General features: G+C 36.0%; 1 protein-coding gene across 1 annotated transcript in view; it reads left to right on the top strand.

The window, feature by feature from the left end:
* Positions 1 to 27847, top strand: part of plxdc2.L (plexin domain containing 2 L homeolog) — a 284395-nt gene that overhangs the window by 241244 nt on the left and 15304 nt on the right. The window contains exons 10-12 of the mRNA XM_018267284.2: positions 17260 to 17320; positions 19791 to 19938; positions 20461 to 20499. Coding sequence (XP_018122773.1) covers positions 17260 to 17320; positions 19791 to 19938; positions 20461 to 20499 — 248 coding nt within the window. The remainder of the gene's footprint in view (positions 1 to 17259; positions 17321 to 19790; positions 19939 to 20460; positions 20500 to 27847) is intronic.

Below are 27847 nucleotides of genomic sequence, written 5' to 3'. Positions count from 1 at the left end.
TTTCATGAATTTTTCGCTGTTTCGAGAATTTTTTTCACAAATTCACTAGTTTATACCACATCAAAAGTGATGTAACCAGTTCAAGTCAATGGATTAATTTCACCAACAAAGAAATTCTGCAATAAAAATGTTCAGGCAATGTCTTTTCACATCTTTTTTCAAGCCAAAACCTCTTTTTATGTCTGGTTTTAAGCCTGTTGCAGTTTTTAACTATACATTATTTTATCTCTATATCGGTTCAGTAGGTTGGATTTGATCCCAACCAAAAACATCCATAGTTATACTGTACCACTGTTTGCACTTTTATACAAGCTATAGAAGGTACTAAAATTTACATACTAGGAACCCTGTTACAAAGGATGAAAGCAGTTTTTCAGACTGACCATATGTATAAAGAATAGTAAATTGCGTGAAGAATTATATTGAGCCACTGAGACGGCAAGTTAGACCGAAAACCATGAGAATTAATGTGCATTCAGGTGTGACTTATACATAGAGCACTTTGTTTCACCAGAGGAAAGAAATGCTATTTGTCAGGATGCAGGGCTTCATGTTTGGGGCTTAGAAGTCAGAAGGCACGACTAATCAACTTTGTCACATAATACAGAGCATGCAGTAGTACCTATTGTAACAACAAAGGCTTTAACCTCTATATAGTCAGATTATAATCAAAAAAGTCTTGATTCATTTATAATCGAACTTCTATGATATATAGACAGAAGTAAGTTTTACTTTTCTTGATTTACCATTCCTTTTTTTTTTCTGCCATTACTGTGTGATATGCATAAACGCACAGCTTGTTCTCTCTTACTGTACAAGTCTGTTCTAAAATTAGAACTGGTTATTTTTTTTTCTCTTTGTGCAATTGTGTTTGAGTTTATAGCAAATTTTTCCAGATCAAATTGTAAAAGCATATTAGGCAAGGGTACATTGGCATGATGATTTAATATTTCTGCCGAGTAATATAAAATACATTAACATTGTCAGCTCAACAATTCAGAAAGTGATCTAGAGCTCCAAAAGGAATTCTAAACACTCACATTTAGCTACACATGTCAATTCGGATACAGTATCACTAAAATATAGATTAAATAGCTTCTACATGCAAAATTGAAGCTGTGACCAAAAACACATCTCATTTATTATTGCAAATATCCAGTTTATATGGACCTTGTAGCAGAAGAAACACAATTTTAAAAGCTCGTGGACTGAGTACCAAAGGGGAGCATTTTATTCCCCTTAATTTTTAAACAGAAAGATATGTTCTATGTAAGTTTTTTGATGTATAGATGGGAGGTATATATATTGGGGCATATTATGATAACATATTATAATACACAAAAGCCATGAATATCTTGTAAATGATGTCCTTATAAACGGTGAGTTCTGATGTCATCAGTTATAAACGGTGAGTTCTGATGTCATCAGTTATAAACGGTGAGTTCTGATGTCATTTGTGTCACATGACTCACTGAAACTTGTGTATTATAATAAATAAAGTACCCCCAGGTGCAAAATATGAGGATATTAGAAGTTACCTCGGAGTTCCATGACCTTTATAAAAAGGCCTTCGGCCTCGTGTTTTTATATGGTCATGAAACTCCTTGGTAACTTATAATATCCTTATATTTTACAAGAGGGGGTACTTTATTAACTATATAATACACAAAAGCCATGAATATCCTGTAAATTATATCCTTATAAACGGTGAGTAGTGATGTCATCAGTTATAAACGGTGAGTAGTGATGTCATTTCTGTCACATGACTCACTAAAATTTGTGTATTATAATTAATAAAGTACCCCCAGTTGTAAAATATGAGGATATTAGAAGTTACCTCGGAGTTCCATGACCTGTATAAAAACCCTCGGCCTTCGGCCTCGTGTTTTTATATGGTCATGAAACTCCTCGGTAACTTCTTATATCCTTATATTTTACAAGAGGGGGTACTTTATTCACTATATGTAATACATTAAGAACATTATTTCTGTAAAGCAAAAAGTGTTATATGTTCTATTACAGGCTGATCATTTTACATACTTTACGGGGCCCATTTACTTAGCTCGAGTGAAGGAATAGAATAAAAAAAACTTCGAATTTCGAATTTTTTTTTGGCTACTTTGACCATCGAATTGGCTACTTCGACTACGACTTCGAACGATTCGAACTAAAAATTGTTCGACTATTCGACCATCGAAGTACTGTCTCTTTAAAAAAACTTCGACCCCCTACTTGGCCACCTAAAACCTACCGAGCTGCAATGTTAGCCTATGGGGAAGGCTTTTTTTGTCGTAGAAAAATCGTTCGATCGATGGATTAAAATCCTTCGAATCGTTCAATTCGAAGGATTTAATCGTTCAATTGAACGATTGAACTAATTGCAGTAAATCCTTCAACTTCGATATTCGAAGTCGAAGGATTTACCTTCGGCAGTCGAATATCGAGGGTTAATTAACCCTCGATATTCGACCCTATGTAAATCTGCCCCTACATGTTGCATATTTATCATTTGCAATCCAGCCTTTTAAATCTTCTCTCTTACAAATGCTTATTTTCCTTCATTTATTGGATCACATAATTTATAAGCTTGTTTGATTTTACAGTCTCTATGGGGTAATTATTTAATGTTTTCTAAAGTGTGCATAATCTGTCATTTATCCTGATTTGATTTTCAGTATTTAACATACACCATTAATTAGACTGCCTGCTAAAGCCTCTTAAAACCCTTTATACTATCGTTTCTGAAAAAGGGAAACCACTCATTTGAATCTTCCAGATCCGCTGCACAGTTTGGAAGTCGAGTTAATGAGCTTCTCTGATACGGGAGACAGTTTTGAAAACAGTATAGAAGAAAAAAAAGTTTGCAGCAACGTTAAAGCAATATCCAGTATGAAGGCATATTTTTCAGGCTCTATGGATGTGATTCTATTCACAGATAGCCCTTAATTCATATGACATAAAACTATTCTTTATACCTTTTAATGAATGTGATTAAGTAGAAGGTTAATGACTGATGAAGTAGCAGCTATTCAGCATTAATTGGGGCATTTATCAATGCATGGATTCCTCGTGGGCTCACCGATGAGCAACATGTAAACAATTTGTTGTAATTGTCTCAGCTTTTATTTTTTTACAGCAGTTCAGTTTTCTGATCAACAAAAAGTGCTAGTATGACAGATATTGGACATCAAACTGCTTTCTGTCCTGCTGTTATAAAATACAGATTCCAATCACTTTCAGTAACCAATTACTGACGGAAAAGCTTTAAGTTTTAGTTCACAATAGCAAACGGGTGACACTTTTATTGCAGAAAAACACACTTAGATTTGGGGAGATTAGTCGCCCTGCGAAAATTCTCCTCTTCTTCGGGGTGACTAATCTTCCCGAACTGCCTCCGCCAGCTAGAATGTAAATTGCCGGCGGAATTGCAATTGGTGCGCTTCGTTTTCCAACGTTGCCTCACGAGGAAACTTCAGGCGACTTCAGAAAACGAATCGCTCCAAGTGCCATCCCGCCAGCGATTTAGATTCTAGCGGTAGGCAGTTCAGGGAGATTAGTCGCCCTGAAGAAGAGGAAATTTGTCGTTGGGCGACTAATCTCCCCGAATCTGAGTGTGTGTCTCTGCCCTGAACTAGTCTGTTTCATTGTGGAATCAAAACAGTAATTACCATGCTACAGGTATGGGACCTGTTATCCAAAATGCTCGGGACCTGGCGTTTTCCCCGATAAGGGATTTTTCTATCATTTGGATCTCCATACTATTATTAATATTTAAAGGAGAAGGAAAGCTACGGAGGCATTTTATTGCCAATAGATTAGCTGCAATAGTGCAAGCTAGAATGCTATATTTATTCTGTAGAATGTTTTACCATACCTGAGTAAAAAGCTCTAGAAACTCTCTGTTTGTTTAGGATAGGAGCTGCAGTATTAACATGGTGTGACATCACTTCCTGCCAGAGTCTCTCCCTGCTCTGGGCTCAGATTACAGTAGAGAAGGGAGGGGGGTGGGGAAGAGGAGCAAACTGAGCATGCTCTTGCCCAGGGCAATGAGGTTTAAGCTGAAGGCAGGAAGTCTGATAGAGAAGCCCATGTGTACACAATAGAAGGAAAGAAATGCAGTGTTTCTTTTGACAGAGGACTCAGAGCAGCACTACTTTGGGGGTTTACTGGTATATTTAGATGGACCTTTCTGATAAGGCTTACTTAGTTTTAACCTTTCCTTCTCCTTTAAAGGAATCATTTAGATATTAATTTAACCCACTAGGGTCGTTCTATACCCAGTAAGGATTGATTGGAATCAAGTTATCAAATTATTTGCTTTTGCTTTGCTTTTCATGTATATCAACAATCACTTTTTTATGTGACATTTTATGGTACATTGATTAAAACAAATCAATTTAAAATTGTTCAGAATACTCTTCTAAGAGTTCTTAATTAATTAATATTAATAAAAAGAGATTTAATATTTAATATTTTTTTCTAGTGTTAAAGAAATAATTATAGATGAACCCTGTTTCATCAAAGCACAGCCACTTTGCTTTGCTCATCCATAAAGCAAAACATTCTTTCCAGCTACAGGTATGGGACCCTTTATACATAAGTTTTACACCAGTTTTCCAGGTAGCTCCGAATTATGGAAAGGGCATCTCCCATAGACTCAGTTTTAACCAAATGTTTAAAAATGTTTTTCCTTTTCTTTGTAATAATAAAGCAGTAACTTGATCCTTGATTGTACTTGATTGTACTAAGATATAATTAAGTCTTATTGGAAGCAAAACCAGCCTATTGGGGTTATTTAGGGGCTGATTCATTAAGGGTCGAATATCGAGGGTTAATTAACCCTCGATATTCGACTAGGAATTGAAATCCTTCGACTTCAAATCCTGCGATCGTACGATCAAAGGATTATTCCTTCGATTCGAACGATTCGAAGGATTTTAATCCAACGATCGAAGGATACTCCTTCGATCGTTGGATTAAAATGCTTCGAATCGTTCAAAAAAACTTAGGAAAGCCTATGGGGACCTTCCCCATAGGCTAACATTGACTTCGGTAACTTTTAGCTGCCGAAGTAGGGGGTTGAAGTTTTTTTTTAAAGAGACAGTACTTCGACTATTGAATGGTCGAATAGTCGAACGATTTTTAGTTCAAATCCTTCGATTCGAAGTCGTAGTCGAAGGTCGAAGTAGCCCATTCGATGGTCGAAGTAGCCCAAAAATTACTTCGAAATTCAAAGTTTTTTTACTTCGAATCCTTCACTCGAATTTAGTGAATCGGCCCCTTAATGTTGACGTGACTGTCTAGTAGACTAATGTATGAAAATCCAAAATCATGGAAAGATCCGTTATCCAGAAAACCCTAGGTCCCAAGCATTCTTGATAACAGGTCTCATGCCTGTATTTGTCTTTGAAATAAAGAAGAGGAAGTTTGAACAACAATTTCTATCTGCTATTCCCTCATTTAGGAGAAAACTGAGAAAGCAATTATTGCCTTTAAATAGCTGACACTTTGCTGACTTACATTTACAAAGAAAATGTGTGCATTTGGATATGTAAATTCAGACAGTCTTAATCTTGTCATTTCTCAAAAAGAACTCTACGGTTTTTACATAGAGTAGTAATCATGGCAGGAGATTTTCTTTAATATATAGGTTAGCCATGGGCTCTTTCAGATGTAATGTGTTCCTGCAAGCTTGATATGTTTCACTAAGTAGCAAAAATAATGAGCTTTGAAATCAGGGATAGAGGAAAGAGAGTCCCTGATTACCCGGCAAGTCACCTTACAATTGCAGGACTGATGATTGTGCTGGGCAGATGAGAAAATAAACATGACAAACAAAGACAGTTCTTCAGGCAAGCAGAGCTGGCCAAGCGTTTCCCAAGTGGCTCCAAACCATTGGCAGTTCTATTGAAAGCACAGAGATAAAGCATAACGGGAGCAGGAAGATCAGAACATAAGTACTAATTAATTGACTACACGACTTGAAATATAAGAATCACTCGCTGCTCTCGGCATCTGACCTCATTTTCTTGTTTTTTTTATAGTTTGGTATCTGGAATTAGTTGATAAGAAAAACTGTGTACGATTTAAGCCTTTCTTATGAGGTCACAGACAGTACAATGGAAGGTACCAAACAAAACTTCACAATTTCTTTATGGTTTCCTTGAATATATATAATTGTTACGTTCGATGATATTCTGAGATTCAGGGCAAGTCTACTGTTTTAAAGGGCATGTAAAGTCTAAATAAGACTAAGGCTAGAAATGCTGTATTTTGTATACTAAATATAAACATGAACTTACTGCACCACAAGCCTAATCAAACAAATAATTTGTTTTCTAAGTTGGCTACAGGGGGTCACCATCTTGTAACTTTGTTAAACATCTTTGCAAGACTAAGACTGTGCACATGCTCAGTGTGGTCTGTGCTGCTTAGGGATCGTCATAAACAAAGCTGCTTGAGTTCTGCATGGCTGGGAAGTAAGACAGGGGCTCCCCCTGCTGTTCATAAGTATGATTGTTTCCCTGCTCAGCAGTTAGGGACCGTCTGACAATTCCTATCCACAGCAGTAAATGAAGGGAGAATTTCAATGCTTACAGTCAGGTTTCTTATAAAAACGGTACACATTTTTTAATTAAAGTATATTGGAGATAGGTTTCTTTTTCATTAAAGAAAGTAAAAATGGGATTTTATTTTTTTGCCTTTACATGCCCTTTAAGCTAATGTTGACTTTTTGATATAAATAGTAGTCTTTCTTAAATCTTTACTACTTCAGTGCTATATTAATAGGGCTAGAATGACTTTTTTGTCTACTGGAAACAATAACTGCTTTGCATATATTAGATGTGCCTTGCATGCAGTTTATAAATCAACTGAATTCTTTTCTCACCCTGTAAGCCTATCCACTTATTAGAACAGGACCATATCTTGTCATGCTAGATCCTGCAACTACATTTTCTCAGGCCCTACTCTATTAAAGGAGTACCAAAGCCTTAATTATAAAAAAAACCCTACCCTACATAGTCCACTCGCCCTGCTCCCCCCAGCCTAGGTGTAAATGCCCCTACTTCTTTAGTTACCCCTTGGTGCAGATTCTGTGCAGCAGAGTTTACAGGCACCATCTTCTTCTCTTTGGTAATCTTCGGGAAGAGATTGGCGTATCGGCGCATGCACGGTTGGAGCAATCTTCCGGTGTGCGACAACTGCACAAGTGACGGAAATTGCCGAAGCACCAGAAGAAGACCGTAGAGAAGAAGAACTTTTCTGCACAGAATCTGCACCGAGGAGTAAGGGAGGGGGGTCTATGTAGGGTAGGCGGTAGGGGTTTTTATTTATAATGCTCTTACTGTAGCCCTATAAAAGGCACTTCATATACTTTTAAAGCCATGAATGTAGTTTTCAAGATATGGCAAGAAGAAGCCTATGTGACCTTGTTTTGAGATGATGTTCAGAGCATAATAAAAGACAAAATTACTGTACAGAAATGAATGTTTTAGTAGGCACTCAAGTAGCAAACTGCCAACCAGACTGCAAATGCCTTCCAATCCTATTTTACGATCCAAATATAGAGCTGAGAGCAAGGATCAACCAGGTTTGGGTTCATATTGGTGGTCGAATCAACACGATCCTCATCCATATGGATCATTGTGTGTATTGAAGGTTGACAAAGACACTGTTCCCAACTAATTTACTGTTAATTGATTTCATGCAGTATGTTGCTGTTAAAAGACATACTAGAGTTAGACTGATATATTCACATTTAATGAAAAATGTGTTTTTCGGGGCTAACCATCTGTTAGGAATTCAACAGTCTTCAGGCTTCATGGAACATAATGCCATTTTGATTCCACAAAAATAATGTTCTAAATTGCAGAAAAATATTACAATTTCAAGCCATTTATCTTTGCTCGCAAAAATGCCCTGTCTAACACATGAAAGACAGATGTAAGTAAAATATATACCCTGAATGAGCAAACAGTGAAATCTGTCCACACATAATAGCAACAGAGCCTTGGGAAATGGTATCAGTTTTATAAAACTCTGTGTTAATTATAATCATCTCCTTTTGTAGGGAGAACAGACAGAATGCTTAAAAAGCTAAATTGTATGGGTAGAATTCAAAATGCTTTACATGTTATTAAACAAAAGAGGGACAATGTCGGTATCCCTTATATGTATTTATATAGGAAAACTGTATGTGTGCGCCATTTGGGGCTGATTTAGATGGATTCCCAGTAGTCACATTTTTTTATGGAGCACAGTTTTGTTGCTTCAACTTTTTTTTTATACTTGTGGATCCTGATGCTTCAGAAACCGTGAGGCGTGCACCTGTACTCCATTGGCGCAGGAGTGTCTATGGAACTCTGGGCGGCTGTTTTGCTCTATATATTTGTAATAGCTTCCAAGGATGTTAAGCTACAAGTACTTTGGCAAAGTGTAACATTTTGGAGAGCAATTATGTGTTTGCCATAGGGCTTGTGTACCATTGAAAGCATGCATTAGTTTAGACCAGTGATGGGCGAATTTATTCGCCAGGCGCAAATTCGTGGCGAATTTGCGCGATTTGCCACCAGCGAATAAATTCGTGAAACGGCCGCGAAAATTCGCCCGAAAAAATTTGCTGGCGTCAAAAAAAATAATTCGCTGCCGTTAGAAAAATATGGACGCCGTTTCGTGAATTTTTCGCTGTTTTGCAAATTTCGCGCGAAATTCGCAAATTTTCCGGCGAAGTTCAGACCAGTACTTTAGGATTATGGTTCTGTGGCACCTGCCATTGGCTTGAAAAGAAAGCACCCTACAGCACTGGTGTCTCCACTTTTCAGCTGTATTCCTAATGAAAAGTGCCAGTTCTAATGCTGTCAGTTGTTCCCATTCACATGAGTTTTGGTTTGGAGTTAGTGATGGGCGAATTTGTCATGTTTCACTTTGCTGGAAAAATCGTGAATTTCCAGCGAAATGCGCAAAAAGGCGAAAAATTTTATGCCGGTGTCAATTCGTAGGTGTCAAAATTGATGCCGGTGACAATTTGACACGTGCCTATTTCATCCAATTACATTAAAGTCAATGTCGCTGGCATCAGAATCGTCTTATTTTTGCTGCGGTTTATTCGCCGGTGGCGAAACGCCTAAATTCCCTGTGAATTTGCACCTGGTGAATAAATTCTCCCATCACTATTGGGGGCACTTTTCAGCAGTCTCTGCTCTGTATGCCATCAGCCTTGCTGTGATCTTTCTGCATTGTTAAAATTATGACTTAATCAGCATGTTTCCCTTTTGTGGAGCTTGATTTATATTCAATATATTCATGTTATGTTGTCTAGTGTATTGATTCTTGTAAATAAACCCATTATGCCTGCAGGACATTTCCTCTGCATTAGAGGTTTTAATAGGGGTGACTTCACATTCTAGTGCCATTAGTAATATGCTTGAATGATAACATTTTGTGTTGCTATATAATAATATATTAAGACTTCATAGATATTAAGACTATATTTGATATTTTAGACTTGTTTGTAACTGTCTTTAATTTGTTCCCCCTGTATTAAATACACATACAAATGCTTGCAAGTAATTGCTATAATACTGGATAATTGTTTCTTCTCAATCATCTTCTATGAATCAGAGGAAATAAATAAAAACTTCCATTTTGTTGGAGGTAATTGCTTTTTTAAATAAAACTTTATCGCAGCGTTTCAGTACTGAAATTCATTACTCCGTGCACTTCCTTGTGCTTAAGCGTTGTTTATGTCACTAATTAAAAGGAAAGGCTTTAATAGTCAGTGTATAAATACTGTACAGTAGCGCTGTTTACACTTAACTGAATGGCAGGAATATATAAATTAAGACGGTTTAGTAAAAAAAAAACACTGGGAAATGGGTTGAGGAGCTTCATACCAGTTAATTGCAAAACCTTGTAAAGAGTTTCAGTATCATAATTTAACACAATCCAAATCAGCAATCAGATGGTGAGAATAATCTAGAACAGTGCTGCCCAACTTCTGTGGTACTGAGGGCCGGAATATTTCAAGCCTAGTTGAGGGCCGATAATGGAAGCCAGTATTGACCACCTTTTTAAAACCACAACAATGTTAAGACTATACCCACATTAATGGTGGTAACATAGCAGAAAACCAAATGGTTAGTGCTCACTGCAGGGATATCACTCATCACTCATATGGGAAAAAATATTTGGCATGTTAAGACATACCCTTAAATCTATATACTTCCTCGCCCCTGTGGATAGAACAGCAACACCCCAGTACATAATGAAAAACCTTAGGGGCCCCCTAACAAGTATTTCCAATTGCTAACAACTCCCCCTCCCCAACAGATTTACCTTCCACATGCAAAGCAGAACAGGCAGAGTATGACACACATAGGGAGCATAAGGCAGCCAGAGTATGGCGCACACAGGGAGCATAAGACAGGCAGAGTATGGCACACACAGGGAGCATAAGACAGGCAGTGTATGGCACACACAGGCAGCATAGGGCAAGCAGAGTATGGCACACACAGGGAGCATAAGGCAGGCAGAGTATGACACACATAGGGAGCATAAGGCAGGCACACACAGGGAGCATAAGGCAGGCACACACAGGGAGCATAAGACAGGCAGTGTATGGCACACACAGGCAGCATAGGGCAAGCAGAGTATGGCACACACAGGGAGCATAAGGCAGGCATTGTATGGCACACACAGGGAGCATAGGGCAAGCAGAGTATGGCACATACAGGGAGCATAGGGCAAGCAGAGCATGGCACACACAGGGTGCATAGGGCAGGCAGAGTATGGCACATACAGGAAGCATAGGGCAGGCAGAGTATGGCACACACAGGGAGAATAGGGCAAGCAGAGTATGGGACACACAGGGAGCATAGGACAGGCAGAGTAAGGCACACACAGGGAGCATAGGGCAGGCAGTATATGATGCACACATGAAGCATAGGTCAGGCAGAGTATGGCACACACAGGGAGCATAAGGTAGGCAGAGTATGGCACACAAGGAGCATAGGGCAGGCAGAGTATGGCACACACAGGAAGCATAGGGCAGGCAGAGTATGGTACAAACAGTGAGCATAAGGTAGGCAGAGTATGGCACACAGAGGGAGCATAGGGCAGGCATGTGCTATATACAGTGACACAGTGCTGGTTCCCCTTCAGCAGTTTGTATGAGGGTGAACAGGTGAACAATGTGGGCACTTTCAGTCTGGGTCTGAGTAGTGAACAGTACAGGGCTTTAGGGGTGTGAACAATAACATTTGAGAAGTTACCTTTTTTTCTTATTCCTACTAACTCTTCAAATTTTAAATTCCATCTGTTTGCTGGGGTAAGATGTGTCTTCTAGATGTTCCTGGAAAACCAGCCTGGTGGACAATCTTCCACGTCAACCCTTATAGTTTCAAATTCTTGTACTTTGTTCCATTAACACCAAAAGTCAAGAATTTCAGGTTTTCCAGTATGAGGATGGCTTATGCTTACAATATATCAATGCTGGCTCCTAAAATGATGTTTTTTTAAGTAAGTAAGTTTCATTGCCTTGTGAATCAGGGTCGTGTCTTCATTATCACTCTGTCATTACATAACATGTTGTGTTGATCGTCAGAATATATAAATACTACTAAGCATTCATTAGAATGGGTCTCAAGGACTTGATAATGCATAGCAAGTTAATTACTAGTGCCTAGATACACGTTGAGAGCTTAAAGGGATACTGTCATGGGAAAAAAAAAATTTTTCAAAATGAATCAGTTAATAGTGCTGCTCCAGCAGAATTCTGCACTGAAATCCGTTTCTCAAAAGAGCAAACAGATTTTTTTATATTCAATTTTGAAATCTGACATGGGGCTAGACATATTGTCAATTTCCCAGCTGCCCCAAGTCATGTGACTTGTGCTCTGATAAACTTCAATCACTCTTTACTGCTGTACTGCAAGTTAGAGTGATATCACCCCTCCCTTCCCCCCCCCCCCAGCAGCCAAACAAAAGAACAAAGGGAAGGTAACCAGATAGCAGCTCCCTAACACAAGATAACAGCTGCCTGGTAGATCTAAGGACAACACTCAATAGTAAAAACCCATCCCACTGAGACACATTCAGTTACATTGAGAACGAAAAACAGCAGCCTGCCAGAAAGCATTTCTCTCCTAAAGTGCAGGCACAAGTCACATGACCAGGGGCAGCTGGGAAATTGACAAAATGTCTAGCCCCATGTCAGATTTCAAAATTGAATATTAAAACATCTGTTTGCTCTTTTGAGAAATGGATTTCAGTGCAGAATTCTACTGGAGCAGCACTATTAACTGATTCATTTTGAAAAAAATTTTTTTCCCATGACAGTATCCCTTTAATTAAGAAAGCCGTGTTTACTCATTATCACTATTTACTAAAGCAGCTATGTGAGAGCAAAGGTTATTTGGTTTATATTAAACTACAAAGCCCTGTGTAGAATTATGGAAATTGCTTTTGTACAGTGCATGTAAGGTTTTCTAAACAGCCTTGGGTCACAAACAAACTGAATCAAGACTGGTACAAGGAGGAGGTAGATCAGGGATGGTGCACTAAGGGTGCATAAAGCAACAGGCCACTAGTGACCTCCATCTTTACTCCTCTGCACAGCTACATTTCGTAAAAAAACTATTGCCACAAGCAGTGCTTGATCAAGAGAGGAGAGAGCCCTGTGCGTGTGCAGTAATTAAGGCCATGGTATCACCCAGAATCTTTGGCATCTTTGTAAGAAAGGACGAAAAACTAGGGGGCAAGTGCAAACGGAAACAAAGGTCATTTATCAACACTGGCCACATTTGCTCATAGACAATAAGCCAAAGTAACCACTCACATAGTTGCATTGACTGTTCTATCTGCAGCTGAAAAACCCAATCACTGATTGGCTGCTATGGGTTGCTACCCATGGGCAAATTTGCCAAGTGTTCATAAATGGCCCCCACTAATTTTCACGCAATAATTATTTCATAAAAAGGATGACATTAAGGGGAAGATTTATTAAGGGTCAAAGTGAAAATTAGAATTCAAAATTCTAATTTTCACTTTTATTTTAGTGTAATTTCACTAAAAAAATTCTAATTAGAAATTTATCACGTACTGGCCATTTAAGAATTCAAATTCAACTATTCGCCACTTTAAACCTGCCAAATTGCTATTTTTGCCTATGGGGGATGTCCTAGAATCAATTTGGAGTTGTTTGGAGACATCCTGAAAATCTATTTTTTTTCAGTGAAAAACACAAAACCAATTCATTTCAAATTCGATTTGAGTTTGCAGGTCGATTCCAGTCACCCAAATTTGAAAAATTTGATTTTTTTAAAAATTTAAAATTGCCCAAATTTCGAGTTCATGGGAGTTCACTCGAAATTCGACCATTGATAAATCTGCCCCTGATTATTGTTATAAATGTGAGAAAATACAGGATCGTCACATTATTGTGTCAGATTCATCAAATATTAGATCAGGCCAGCCCCTGCTTCCGCTTTCTCATGCAGTGTGCCTAGTAGTGACAGAAAGATTATAATAATAATGATACAGAAAATCATCACTAATAAGAAATCACAATGGCGAAATGACAATTTTGTATTTCAATGATTTCAATAAAGTTTTTTTCCCTGCGCCTTGCTATAGACTTGTGGGAGAAGTAAGACAGGAATTGTATATCGCAGCTAAAATGGGCAATAAATCTGACACCAAAGAAGCCTTTGGTGATTGCTTCATAGGAAAGTATTACACTAGGTAAATTCCATATTATAGAAGTGACCTTTTTGATTGCTTTCCTTCAACTTTGTCTCTATAGCCAATGCATTTACCCTCTCATGGTGTCAGTCATTTAGTCTTTAATCTGCAAAAAAGTGTGAAATATGGCATTGAATACTTTGTATTAACTTATTTTATATATTCTTAGGGAATATGAGTATATTTTACATTTTTATGTTTAAAGGAATACTGTCATCACATTGTTTATTTTTAATAGTTACTTATAATTTGTCACACTTGTGCTGTATACACATGCACTAGATTAATATATGTTTCTTTTTTGAGACAAGATTATAATTGTTTTTCCTCCTTTTCAAATAGTTAGGGGCAGATTTATTAAGGTTCGAGTTGTGTTGTCCATTAAAAAAAATGGTTTTCGAGGTTATTTTTGAGTCAAAAATCAATTTTACTTAACAGTTCAACTGAAAGAGTTTTTGAGAGAAAACAGCAACACAAAAAAAAAATCACAAATTTATGCTTTTATTATCTTAAGGAACTAATAAGCGGGAGGAACAAGAATTCCTGTTTTGCTTGTGTTTGATAGCAAAATGAAATCCTCTTCCTTGTAAAATACTTTCCCTGCTCTTACACATTAAGGGACAGATTTATCAAAGGTCGAATTTGGAGTTCATGGGAGTTTTTAAAAAACTCCCATAAACTCGAAATTTGAAGAAAAAAAAATTACCAATTGAAATTTATTAAAAAAATCGAATTTTTTAAATTCGGTTAAATAGGATCGACCTGCAAACTTGAATTGAATTTGAATCGAATTCGATTCGAGTTTTTTCACACCAAAAAAAATATTTTTTCAAAAGTTGACCAAATGACTCCAAATTGATTGTTGGAGGTCTCTCATAGGCTAAAACACCAATTCGGCAGGTTTTAGATGGCGAATAGTCGAATTTGAATTCTTAAAGGGACAGAACATGATAAATTTCAAAATTCAAATTTAGATTCCCTAGTCCAATTACACTAAAATAAGCTTGAAATGTAAATTCTAAAATTCAAATTTTCTGCCTCTTATAGTTTATATGTGAATAATTGCTCCTCTTTTGGTTTTGATTTTAGTTTATTATACTGAAATGAGATCTATTATCCAGAATGCTTGGGACCTGGGTTTTTTCAGATAAATTATTAATATATCTCATACAGTAAGGCTGCTAACAATCAGCTAAACGTTAAGGAGGTTATTTATCAGAGGTTGAGTTGATTTTTTACTCAAACAATTTGAGATTTATTATACTCTGACCCTGGAAATATCTTAAATTTAAAAATACACCATCTAAAACTTGTCACGGCCATGTAGAAGTCAATGGCAGATGTCCTTTGAACCATTTAAAGATGTTAATAGCCGTCATGATGTTCGAGTTTTTTTTTCAATTTGAGTTTTCAGGATTCGCAACTCAAACTCACTGATTCCAGTTTTTTATATTCGAGTTTTTTCTTAAACAAGAAACCAATTGAGTTGTGCGTTCATTCGAGGTTTAAAAAAGCTCACGTATCTCTAAAATTCAACCTTTGATAAATAACCCCCTTAGTGTATTCTTGCACTATAATTCACTTACTGGTGCAAAAATGTAGCAGAGCCTTTTAGTGGGCTATAATTTTGCAGATAATTTCCGGTAATTACCGGTTTCTATTGCATTTTGTCTCTTTTGGTAAGTGAGGCCTACTCATTTAAGTAACAACATTTTATAGAGAGAAAGAAGGGATTGCTTTATGAGATTTATGATTTGGTCAGTGGTGTCAACCTTAAACACATAAAAATGAAGTTTTAGAGTGGGTGCAAAAATAAGTAACAATAAGTAAATTTAAGATACTGTAGTTCCCACACTGGAAAGCCAACTGATCAAAACTCAAAATTTCAAGTATTTTTTTCTAATTTGAAAAAAGCTCAACAGTCTTTAATGTGTGCTTGTTTATTAAAACCAAAAGTTTCAAAAACTCGATTGAATAAAAACCTGAAAAAAAAAAAAACAGCTCAAGCGCAGTGAAATCTGATTCATTGAGTCTTCCTAATTTCAAATGAATCTCAAAAACCTGAATTCAAAAATGGTTTGCTAATGCAGCTCCCAAAGAACTTGAATTGTGGTAAAAGTCAAATATGAATGTATATAAATTTGCTTCTACCTCTCTGCATTATAGTGAAAATAAAAGGTTTTTGTGACTTTCCTTGACTCCTTACCTTACATAGCTAAGATATGTATACATTTGACCGTTCCAGACCCTTCATTGCTGCCACCTTCTGACAGTTAGTTATATAGTTATAAAATCCATTGTTATTCCTTGTCCTTTCTTATTTGGGTTTTTTTCATGATTCGAGAAAAAAACGCAGTATTTATATATTTTCCCAGTTTTTGAAAACATTCAAGATTTTCAGCCTCATTGAAAATGATTGGGACAATGAGCTTCTAACTGGCATGCAACTTTTTTACCGTGAAAACATACATGGAGGAATATTTTGTCATGCTTTTTCTTAAAGGAGAAGGAAAGTCGTTTAGCACTTGGTGGTGCCAAATGTTTAGGCACTCCCAAGTGAATGTATTTACTTACCTGAAACCCCGGGCCGGTGCTCCTATCAGCAGAAAACTGCACTGGCCCGTAGTTATACCAGTGAGCACCACGGAGCGATCCTCTTCCAACTTCTTATTTCTTCAAATTTCCTGGGGCAGACGCATGCGCAGTAGAATGAAATAACCGACTTTTTAGTTAAAGTTCGGCTTTTCACTCTAATGCGCATGCGCAGCCGCGTGAAGAAGCCAGAAGAGGATCGCTCCGTGGTGCACAATGGAATAGCCCCGGGCCGGGGCAGTTTTCTGCTGAAGTTTGAAGAAGCCAGAAGAGGAGCGCTCCGTGGTGCTCAATGGAATAACCCCGGGCCGGTGTAGTTGTTTTCCCCACAAATTCAGATTTTGATAAATCTGCCCCTTGATGTTTCAAGTGGTTTTCCTGCTTCTATTGCTATTTTTCGAAAAATATCCACTTTAAGGGGCAGATTTACCTAGGGTCGAATATCGAGGGTTAATTAACCCTCGATATTCAACTGCCGAATCCTTCGACGTCGAATATCGAAGTCGAAGGATTTACCGCAAGTAGTTCGATCGAATGAAAAATCGTTCAATCGAACGATTAAATCCTTCGAATTGTTCGATTAGAAGGATTTTAATCCATCGATGGAACGATCTTTCTTCGACCAATAAATTGTTAGGAAGTCTATGGGGACCTCACCATAGGCTAACATTGCACCTCGGTAGGTTTTAGGTGGCGAAGTAGGGGGTCGAAGTTTTTTTTAAAGAGACAGACTTCGATTATCGAATGTTCGAATATTCAAACGATTTTTAGTTTGAATCGTTTGATTCGAAGTCGTAGTCGAAGGTCGAAGTAGCCAAAAAAATCATTCGAAATTCAAAGTTTTTTTTCTTCTATTCCTTCACTCAAGCTAAGTAAATGGGCCCCTAAGAGTTTTATTAACAAAAATCTATTTTACAATTTTTGAAGGTGTTCCAGCGGATTTGACCGTCACCGACAAGATTGGGTAGAAAATGGCTGCGCTGAAGAGGTATGAATCAACAAGCCCTATTTATGTTGCTAAGCAAAAGAATTCATAGTGATGTGCTATCTTTACTCCAGCCATTGAGATTCTTACTTAAAACGCCAAGTAGATTAAGTAAATAAACTGAGCAAATAGAGATTACAGGAGTTAGCATGCTTGAAGGTACACAAATTAATATTAGTTGAAGTAATTTCCCAAGCAAATTGCACAGACTCTTCCAGCTAGCAGACTTTATTTCAGTAAATAGTTTTAAGGCTAATTATCTTTCATTTTTAGCTTTTGAGTTTTGATAAGCATTTCCTTGCATAAAATATAAGACACTGGAAGTGCTAAAAAAAAATTAATGATTCGTAGGATCTTGATAAGTCCTCTGTGAATGCTTTTTTTTTTTTTCTTTTTTAAATTGTTCTGTATGCCAGACATGCTCCAAGCTTTTATTCTTTAAAATAAGCATTTCCAAATACTGGTACTGGAAGCTGGAAATGAGCACTTCAAACCAAGCACAACTAATGGAAGCAGCAGCGGAAAGATAATGTTACTTTCTAACCTGGAATAATTAAGATGTGCAATGAGATTGACAGTACATTAAAAAATTCAGACCTTTCAAACACCTGTTTGATGCTGATGTAAATATGATATTTTTATACTAAAAGCATTTCTGTTTATGTTGTTGGGCACTTAAATCCCCACAGACTGTAATTATATTTATAATTTATATTCTGACTACTTTGATTGTCCTTCACGACCGTGGAAACCAGCTAACTACTCATAGTTTGTTTTAGTTGAAATGTTTGTTTCGGGAATTGAAACGGAAAAGTTTTCCTGAAATTTCCACAACAAATATTAAAATTATAGGTTTTGCATTTGAACCTTTAAAATGCAATTGTCCCATGTACGACCTTCAAAAAGGCCGGACCCCAAAAAGTCTGTTTATGTTGTTGGGCATCTGCTATACTGCATAGATAGAAGTATTGTATCCATTGCCAGTACTACAAGAGAGAACATTTTGTTGAAAGTTTCATGCAACACTAGAAATAGAAATAAAAAAGAAATAATTCATTTGTTTTGTCAGTTATGAAATATCGAACCTCGTAAGATTCGAAACGTATTTGTTTAGTTCTATGCAGGCAATATCTTTGCACACTACCTGAGAATGTTTACTTAATAGTATATTTATGGTATAGTGAGTGGCAAGGGTTTGGTAAATACTCCAACTAAAAGATGGAAAGGATTTTCTTATGCCATCTTAATTTTTATATCAGAAGGCTATAATCTGTTATAGTACAGGTATGGGATCCATTATCCAGAAACCAGTTATCCAGAAAGCTCTGAATTACAGAAAGGTCATCTCTAATATACTCCATTTTAACCAAATAATCCAAATGTTTTCAAATAAATTCCCTTTTCTCTGTAATAATAAAACAGTACCTTGTACTTGATCCAAACTAAGATATAATTAATCCTTATTGGAAGCAAAACCAGCCTATTGGGTTTATTTAATGTTTACATGATTTTCTAGTAGACATAGGGGCAGATATACCTAGGGTCAAATATCGAGGGTTAATTAACCCTCGATATTCGACCGTGGAAGTAAAATCCTTCGAATATCGAAGTCGAAGGATTTTGCGCTATTCCTACGATCGAAGGAATAATCCTTCGATCGAACGATTAAATCCTTCGAATTGAACAATTCAAAGGATTTTAATCCATCAATCGAAGGATATTCCTTCGATCAGAAAATTGTTAGGAAGCCTATGGGGACCTTCCCCATAGGCTAACATTGGCCTCGGTAGGTTTTAAGTGGCGAATTAGGGGGTCAAAGTATTTTTTAAAGAGACAGTACTTCGACTATCGAATGGTCGAATAGTCGAGAGATTTTAAGTTTGAATCGTTCGATTCGAAGTTGAAGGTCGTAGTTGAAGGTCGAAGTAGCCCATCCGATGGTCGAAGTAGCCAAAAAAAACATTCGAAATTCGAACCATGTTTCCTCTATTCCTTCACTCGAACTAAGTTAATGGGCCCCTTAAGGTGTAAAGGTCCAAATTACAGAAAGATCCGTTACCTGGATCCCGAGCATTCTGGATTACAGGTTCCGTACTTGTACAACAAAAAGATTTAACAATGGGGTTATGCAAGCCATGGTAAACTTTGCTCTTGCCTTGTAAACAATAGTAGCCAGTGATATTTTTGGTTTCAATATTGGGACTGAAAAAGAATAGTGAAAGAAAACATGTTTAATAATAATCCTACAAGTTGTTTTGTACATCATACATTTGTGACTTGCCTTTGTAGATGTTTTACAGTAAAAAATGCAGAGGACTGTCCATAATTCCCATGGTGTATATCAAAGGCACGGATGGGTTCTTGTCTCATTGGCTGTTGGTGTTGATTTGTCAAATCATTTTACAAATCAACAACAAATTTTAATTACTTGCACATTTTCTGCTTGCTCATTGGGACTCTATTACATTTTTAGTCCAAAGATACAGTTTGTGATGACCTGCTTCAGACAACTGGAGTTTCACATCACGCAACCACGGAACTTCATGCAACAACCTCAATATATGCTTTCACTACAACCACAAAATTGGCATCCCATCTTCCTAGCAGCCTTCCGACAGAAGGTAAGTCAACCATTTTTTTTGCACATGTCTAGTTTCTTCATGATTAAAGGTAAACTGTGAGCCCAAATTACAGAGGAAAAGTAATAAATCAGTCGCATTAATTCATAAAAGGCCTCCCAGGCCCGGACTGGCAATCTGTGAGTTCTGGCAAATGCCAGAGGGGCTGCTGTAAGATGCCATAGAAAGTCAGTATTAAATGGGCTGGTGGGAGACTGGTTGGGACTCTGTGTACTTGAAATGCCAGTGCCTATTTTGAGTCCCAGTCCAGACCTGAGGCCTCCCCACTTGGCCCTATAGTGTAAGAGCTGCTGCTTGTTTCCCCCCAAGTGGAGACTTGCTCAGGGCCCACTTTACCCTTGGTCCTCACTGCCAGGAACATCAATTTTTGGTTCATCAGCAGGAATAAAAATAGTTCTCCAGCTGTAGCAATAAGCTTTTGTTAGGGGCTGAATCAAATCTTGCAGATATGGAGGCTGAACTCTGTTTCTTTTCACTTACATTTGGACTTGCTGTGTTTTTCAGATGACACAAAAATAGCCCTTCATCTCAAAGACAACGGAGGTAAGATTTTATTATCTATGTCATAACACTCCCTAAAATAATAAATTTCTTTATATTAGTAAAAAATGATTAATATTAGGCAAAAAATGAGAAATAGTGATGGGCAAATCTGTGTTGTTTCACTTCGCCGAAATTTACCGAGAAATGGCGAAAAAATTTGCATATCGAATTGAAGTCAATGGTTGTCAAAATAATTTCGACACGCGCCAATTTTGAAGTGAGTGACAATTTCCATACGCGCAACATGAATGACTTGTTACATATGCACGACTGTTTTGACCAAATGCAATTTTGATGTGCAACAATTTTTCTTTTGTCGCGACGGATTTTGTTTTTTTTTTTCACGAATTTATTTGCGGAAAGCGAAACAGTGAAATTCGCTACAAATTCACCCATCACTAATGATAAACATAAAAGAGCTGTTATGTATTCATTTATTTTAGGGGTTTATCTATGATAGATAGATAGATAGATAGATAGATAGATAGATGATAGATTGATTGATTGATAGATAGATACATAGATAGATACATAGATAGATACATAGATAGATAGATAGATGATAGATAGATAGATAGATGATAAATATATAGATAGATAGATAGATGATAAATAGATAGATGATAAATAGATAGATGGATAGATAGATAGATGGATAGATAGATAGATGATAGATAGATAGATGATAGATAGATAGATAGATAGATAGATAGATAGATAGATAGATAGATAGATAGATGATAGATAATCGATAGATGGATAGATAGATAGATAGATAGATAGATAGATAGATAGATAGATGATAAATAGATAGATGGATAGATAGATAGATGATAGATAGATAGATGATAGATTGATAGATAGATAGATAGATAGATAGATAGATAGATAGATAGATAGATAGATAGATAGATAGATAGATAGATAGATGATAGATAGATAGATGATAGATAGATAGATAGATAGATAGATAGATAGATAGATGATAAATAGATGGATAGATAGATGGATAGATGATAGATAGATAGAAGATAGATAGATAGATAGATAGATAGATAGATAGATAGATAGATAGATAGATAGATAGATAGATAGATAGATGATAGATAGATAGATGATAAATAGATAAATGGATAGATAGATAGATAGATAGATAGATAGATGATAGATAGATAGATAGATAGATGATAGATAATCGATAGATAGATAGATGATAAATAGATAGATGGATAGATAGATAGATAGATAGATAGATAGATGATAGATAGATAGATAGATAGAGAGATGATAGATTGATAGATAGATAGATAGATAGATAGATAGATAGATAGATAGATAGATAGATAGATAGATAGATAATCGATAGATAGATACATAGATAGATGATAGATAGATGATAGATAGATAGATAGATGATAGATAGATATAAGATAGATAGATAGATAGATAGATAGATAGAAGATAGATAGATAGATAGATAGATGATAAATAGATAGATATTTCACCATCTCACTCAATAATCTGTCCGTGTGAATAGTTTACAAAATCTGGATGATTGCAAAAGTAATTTTTACTCTCTGCACAGTAGGCTTCTTTTTCCTATTAGTCTCTATTGCTTTTGGTTTTTCTGTGCTACGGGACAAAGAATACTAACTAAGAAAGAGATAATGAAATTATCAGATGTTTAAGGTAAAGCATAAACTCTTGTTATACTTATAATATTAAGGTTAAATGTGGAAAAAGCCACAATGTGGAAAAAGCCACAATTAGTCACACAGCAAATTTACATTACAAAAGATACAGAAAATTAGCCAATACTGTATATTAGAGTAAACTATATATCATATTGTTTTTAAAAATGGAAAGGCTTGCTTTGGAGGAATATATTTGAGTCAGTATAGTTGCCTCAATAGGCACAACACACCAGTAAGCAATGGGAGACATGCGCCATTTTGAATGTAGTTTTGATGCAACTTGCACCCAGTTTATGTCAAAGTGCATAAACAAGTAAGTTGCACACTGCACTTGCATTTGTAAATTACTCCTTGTATTTCCCTTAATGTGCGGAAAGACCTGAAAAGGGTAGTGAATATAGCTAGCACTACTGTGTACAATTTTTATAGACTATGAAAACAATCTGGGCAGAATAGTTACATCGCATTACTCATGTTAATTATGCTCTCCATCTGTATGTCCATAGAACAAACCACTCAATTTTTTACAGGTATGGGACCTGTTATCCAGAATGCTCGGGACCTGGGGTTTTCCAGATAACAGATCTTTCCACAATTTGGATCTTAATACCTTAAAGGGCATGTAAAGTCTAAAATAGAATAAGGCTAGAAATGCTGTATTTTGTATACTAAATATAAACATGAACGTACTGCACCACAAGCCTAATCAAACAAATGATTTATGCTTTCAAAGTTGGCTACAGGGGGTCACCATCTTGTAACTTTGTTATACATCTTTACAAGACTAAGACTGTGCACATGCTCAGTGTGGTCTGGGCTGCTTAGGGATCATCATAAACAAAGCTGCTTGAGTTCTGCATGGCTGGGAAGTAAGGCGGAGGCTCCCCCTGCTGTTCATAAGTATGATTGTTTCCCTGCTCAGCAGTTAGGGACTGTCTGACAATTCCTATCCACAGCAGTAAATGAATTTCACTGCATACAGTCAGGTTTCTTATAAAAACAGTACACATTTTTTAATTAAAGTATATTGGAGATAGGTTTCTTTTTCATTAAAGAAAGTAAAAATGGTGTTTTATTTTTTTACCTTTACATGCCCTTTAAGGAGTATATTTATTATGTTGTGTAAGAAAAAGTCCGATAATACAACACACATCACCAAGCTTTGCCCATGTAAAAAAGGGCGTAAATACTTGACGTGTTTTTTCTTAGAGTGACTTTCGTCGGAAGCAATGTAAAATAACTTGGGCAAATTTAGCGTTTGCACGGCGTAAAATAAAACACACTTTGATAAATTTATTTGAAACGGCTTTTTAGACTGTTTTTTTGGCGAATTTCATTTTATACAGCATAATAAATATGTCCCTAAGTCTGCAGGTTTCCGGATAATGGATCCCATACCTGTATAAACTTTAGAAGCACTCTATATTTTTTACAACAGATACAAACATTTTCATTTACCAGTTGTAGGAAATTGTTGCTTTGCCCCATGCTATGCATCAAGCAGGCTTTAATATTTAGTTTTTTTTACTTCCCCTGCAGGATAACAATTATATATTAGTTCCCTAAATAATTTAGCATCCACATATAAAACCTAGTATAAATAATAAAAAATTAAAGATTTTTTTATTACAAGTGACAGATTTGAAGACTATATTTATCATTGGATCCAGACACCAGCTAATTATAGATTCAGTACCTAAGGGCAGATTCAATACTTCTAAAGTCGGAGCAAGTCGCCATACTCCCTTTACTGTTACTGTTCTTAAATATACCTCCAATCTGATAAGAAGCTCTTCATCAGTCTTAAATTATTCATTAGGTTTTGTGCCAGCATTGGCTTCTTATAAGCTAAAAAGATTCCCATTGCCATGGGGCTTATTCCAATGCAATCAATAAGCCTAGAAGTTGTATTTAATAGCTGAGAATCTGATTTAGCTCTGTCCCATCTAGGCTAGATGTTAACAACTGCAGCGGGACTCACTTATTTTAAAATAAAATCATGTTTAAATCAATAAATAAAGATTTGCCTTTGAAGACTATTTTGGCAAGGGTGTTTTTTGTACACTGTATATATATATATATATATATATATATATATATATATATATATATATATATATATATATATATATATATATATATATATATATATATAGACAAATACAAGATTCCTCTGCACTCAACCCATTATCAATATATTTAAGACAGAGACATTTTGTGCATACTGCTACTGAAAAATGCCTTACCCTTTAAACAAAACAGGGATTGTTTGTCCATATATTGCAATATATTTAAGCTGGCCAACTACGTCAAAGTCATCCCATCTGGCCAGTCCTATGCTCAATTTTCATTTGATTCATTAAGAATTCTATATATATATATATATATATATATATATATATATATATATATATATATATATATATATAATATATATATATATATATATGAGGCATATTTCTGTCATTTGGATTTTCATACCTTAAGTCTGCTAAATAATAATTTAACAAACCCAAAAGGATTGTTTTGCCTAAATTAAAGATTCATGATCTCCTAGTTGGGATCAAGTACAAGGTTAATTATTACAGAGAAAAATATATATACTTTTTATAACATTTGAATTAATATATCAAAATGGAGTCTAAGGGAGACAGCCTTTCCGTAATTTGGAATTCTGGATTATGGGTTTCTAGATAATGGATCCTATACCTGTATATTGGCAAGATTGTAGCGAATAGACACAAAAAATATAGAAAGATTATGATTGTGTAGAACAGTTAGGTAATTGCAAGTATTTATTTTAAAGGGGTTGTTTGCCGTTAAATGAACTTTTAGTATAATGTAGAGAGCGATATTCTGAGACAATTTGCAATTGTTTTTCATTTTTTATTTTATTTGTGGTTTTTGAGTTATTTCGTTTTTTATTCAGCAGTTCTCCAGTTTGCAATTTCAACATTTGGTTTCTAGGGTCCAAATTACGCTAGCGACCATGCATTGATTTGAATAAGATACAGGGATAAAAATATGAGAGGCCTGAAAAGCAGGTTTTATATGGCGAATAGTCGAATTTGAATTCTTAAAAGGACAGTACATGATAACTTTAGAGTTTCTAAATTTTTAAAAACTCTAATCGAATTTAGACTATTCCCTAGTCAAATTACACTTAAATAAATGCGACCCTTGTTAAATCTGCCCCTTAATGTATAGCTTTATAGAGCTCTTGTTTTGTTGAAAGAAAAATGAAGTCCAATTGAAAAGTTGCTAAGAATTAACATACTAAGAAATCCTAGCAACTCCGACTGCCCGAATGGACCTTTTTTATCATTAAAAAAGTCAGAAAAAATAGGTTCGGGCAAAAATCCGATAAATTCAGAGCTTTGCCTGAAAAGTCCGAATTTTTCTGACTTTTCCGCAAAAACTACGAATTTTTCGGACTTTTTGGTCCGAAATCTACTAAATCATCGGATATCGGTATGGACAGCAGTGCAGACACTGGGAGCTTCCCATTGACTTATACAGGACCCAGAGACATTCGAAATGCCGGATTTTCGAATTTGGATTTTTCAGACCACCGGACTTAAATAAATCCCAAAAAATCAGATTTCTTTTTTTGGTCAGAAAAATCAGAATTTTTCGGATTTTGGATATTCAGAGCTTGACAAATAACCCCCTAAAAGTGAGCTTAAAGGTGATCAACCCCTTTTAATATGTATTAAAGCAGAGGCCATGCTTATTAGCTCTTTCAGTTTAAGAGAGGAACTTTTTTATGTTGAAATCTCAAAAGTCTTGAAACTGGAAAACTTTATTCAAATGAATCCCTACCCCAGATGAATTTACAAGCGAAGGTCCCTATCCCATTCACACACACCCTAGGGCCAATTTTTTAAGGAGCCATCATATACTGTGAAGCTAACACTGAGCAGCAGCTCTATTAGGGTCACGCTAAGCTAACTGTAGGAAAGGTTTTACTGGATAAGACTATCATTTATTACATCCTCAGTTGAGCATGCAGGCCCTTTGAAGCATTTGCAGTATGTTTGCATTTTAAAAAATTTTGGCAACCCAACCTGATTGATGTAGAAGTTTACTTTTATGCTGGAGTAAATGCATTTTGAATTAGATATTCTACTTTGAAAATGATAGTTTTGTGCTACAGTGGAAGAAAAAAGATAATTTGCTTAAATGTGGATGATTAGACGCTACAATAGCGTTTTATAGCTAATGAAACTAGGCAGGCAATGCTGTGTTTTCTGTGTTTATGACTGTATTGATGTGTGAGCAATCAGCCTGTTTCATTTCCAATCATAGCTGTCGCTATAATTATATCATAAATAGTAAATTATTGCAATGAAAAAGGAAATACACCAAGAACACAATTGTCCCTACTTCATTTGGCAACACAATAACTTGGCTCTTTTATGAAGAAATGGAATTAAGGTGATACCCTTGCTTCATAGATATTTAATTGCAAAGTTTCAGGTCTACTTCAAACCATTTAATCTAGATCTTTCCCTATCATGCCTAATGATGGGTCCTAAATAGTCATAAACATGTGTTATACAGGTATGGGATCTGTTATCTGGAAACCCATTATCCAGAAAGCTCCAAATTACAGAAAAAGGCCATCTCCCATAGACTCCATTTTATTTTTATATTTAAAAATGCCTTTTTCTCTGTAATAATAAAACAGTAGCTTGTACTTGATCCAAACTAAGATATAATTCATCCTTTTCAGAAGCAAGACCAGCCTATTGGGTTTATTTAATATTTACATGTTTTTCTAGTAGACTTAAGGTAATGAAGATCCAAATTACAGAAAGATCTTATATCTGGAAAGCCCCAAGTCCTGAGCATTTTGGATAACACGTCCCCTACCTGTACAATAATTTATATCACTTTAATTAAATGTCTTCCTTCTAATGTAAGTGGGTAACATAAGAAGCTCATTCATTTTCTGTTGAATAATGTGCAACTGCACCTATTCACACTAGGGAACCCCGGCGCTCTAGAGTTGCCACAATAAACATTAGATTCGAACCGCATAAATCAGATGCAAACTTGTTTTGAACACATACTCTTGAACTTACATCCCCCTCTCTAAAAATGCTAGATTTGCATCAGTTTTGTTTGTTTTGACGCATTAGAGACAATTGCAATGCATGTAAACCTCCAATGTATGAAATGGTTTTGTTATATTTTTCTCCTTTTCATAACTGGTAGGTTTTTCGGAGGTTCATTATTTTTCCATGAAACAAAATAGATTCATCTCTTTTGTCCTTAAAACGTTCCTGTTCTTTTCTGCAGTGAAACAGATGATCTTGATGAAGGTTGATGATTCTCATAAAGAAGAGTTTCTAATGAAGGTGTAAAACATAAAAAAAGATGACCTAGCATAGGGATCATAACATAAAAACTTAATTAGTGGTTCATTAAGAAGAGTGCAAGCAGTACTGTAAGTAATGGAGTTAAACTGCTGGATAGTGCTTCCATAAGGCTGTTTATGGATGGAACAAATGAACCTCTTTGGTAGATTCTCAGGTGGCAAGAACATCTCAGAGAGAAAGCTGTCTACAGTTCTACTCCAATTATAGACTGGAATTAGAAAACATCTTGTTTAACCTAGCTAATCTTGTTTAATTTAGCTACGTCTAGCT

The sequence above is a fragment of the Xenopus laevis genome, chromosome 6L, assembly GCF_017654675.1.
Source record: "Xenopus laevis strain J_2021 chromosome 6L, Xenopus_laevis_v10.1, whole genome shotgun sequence".
Classification (NCBI taxonomy): domain Eukaryota; kingdom Metazoa; phylum Chordata; class Amphibia; order Anura; family Pipidae; genus Xenopus; species Xenopus laevis.
Note: the sequence above shows the minus strand (reverse complement) of the source record. Positions and strands in the feature narration are given on the sequence as shown.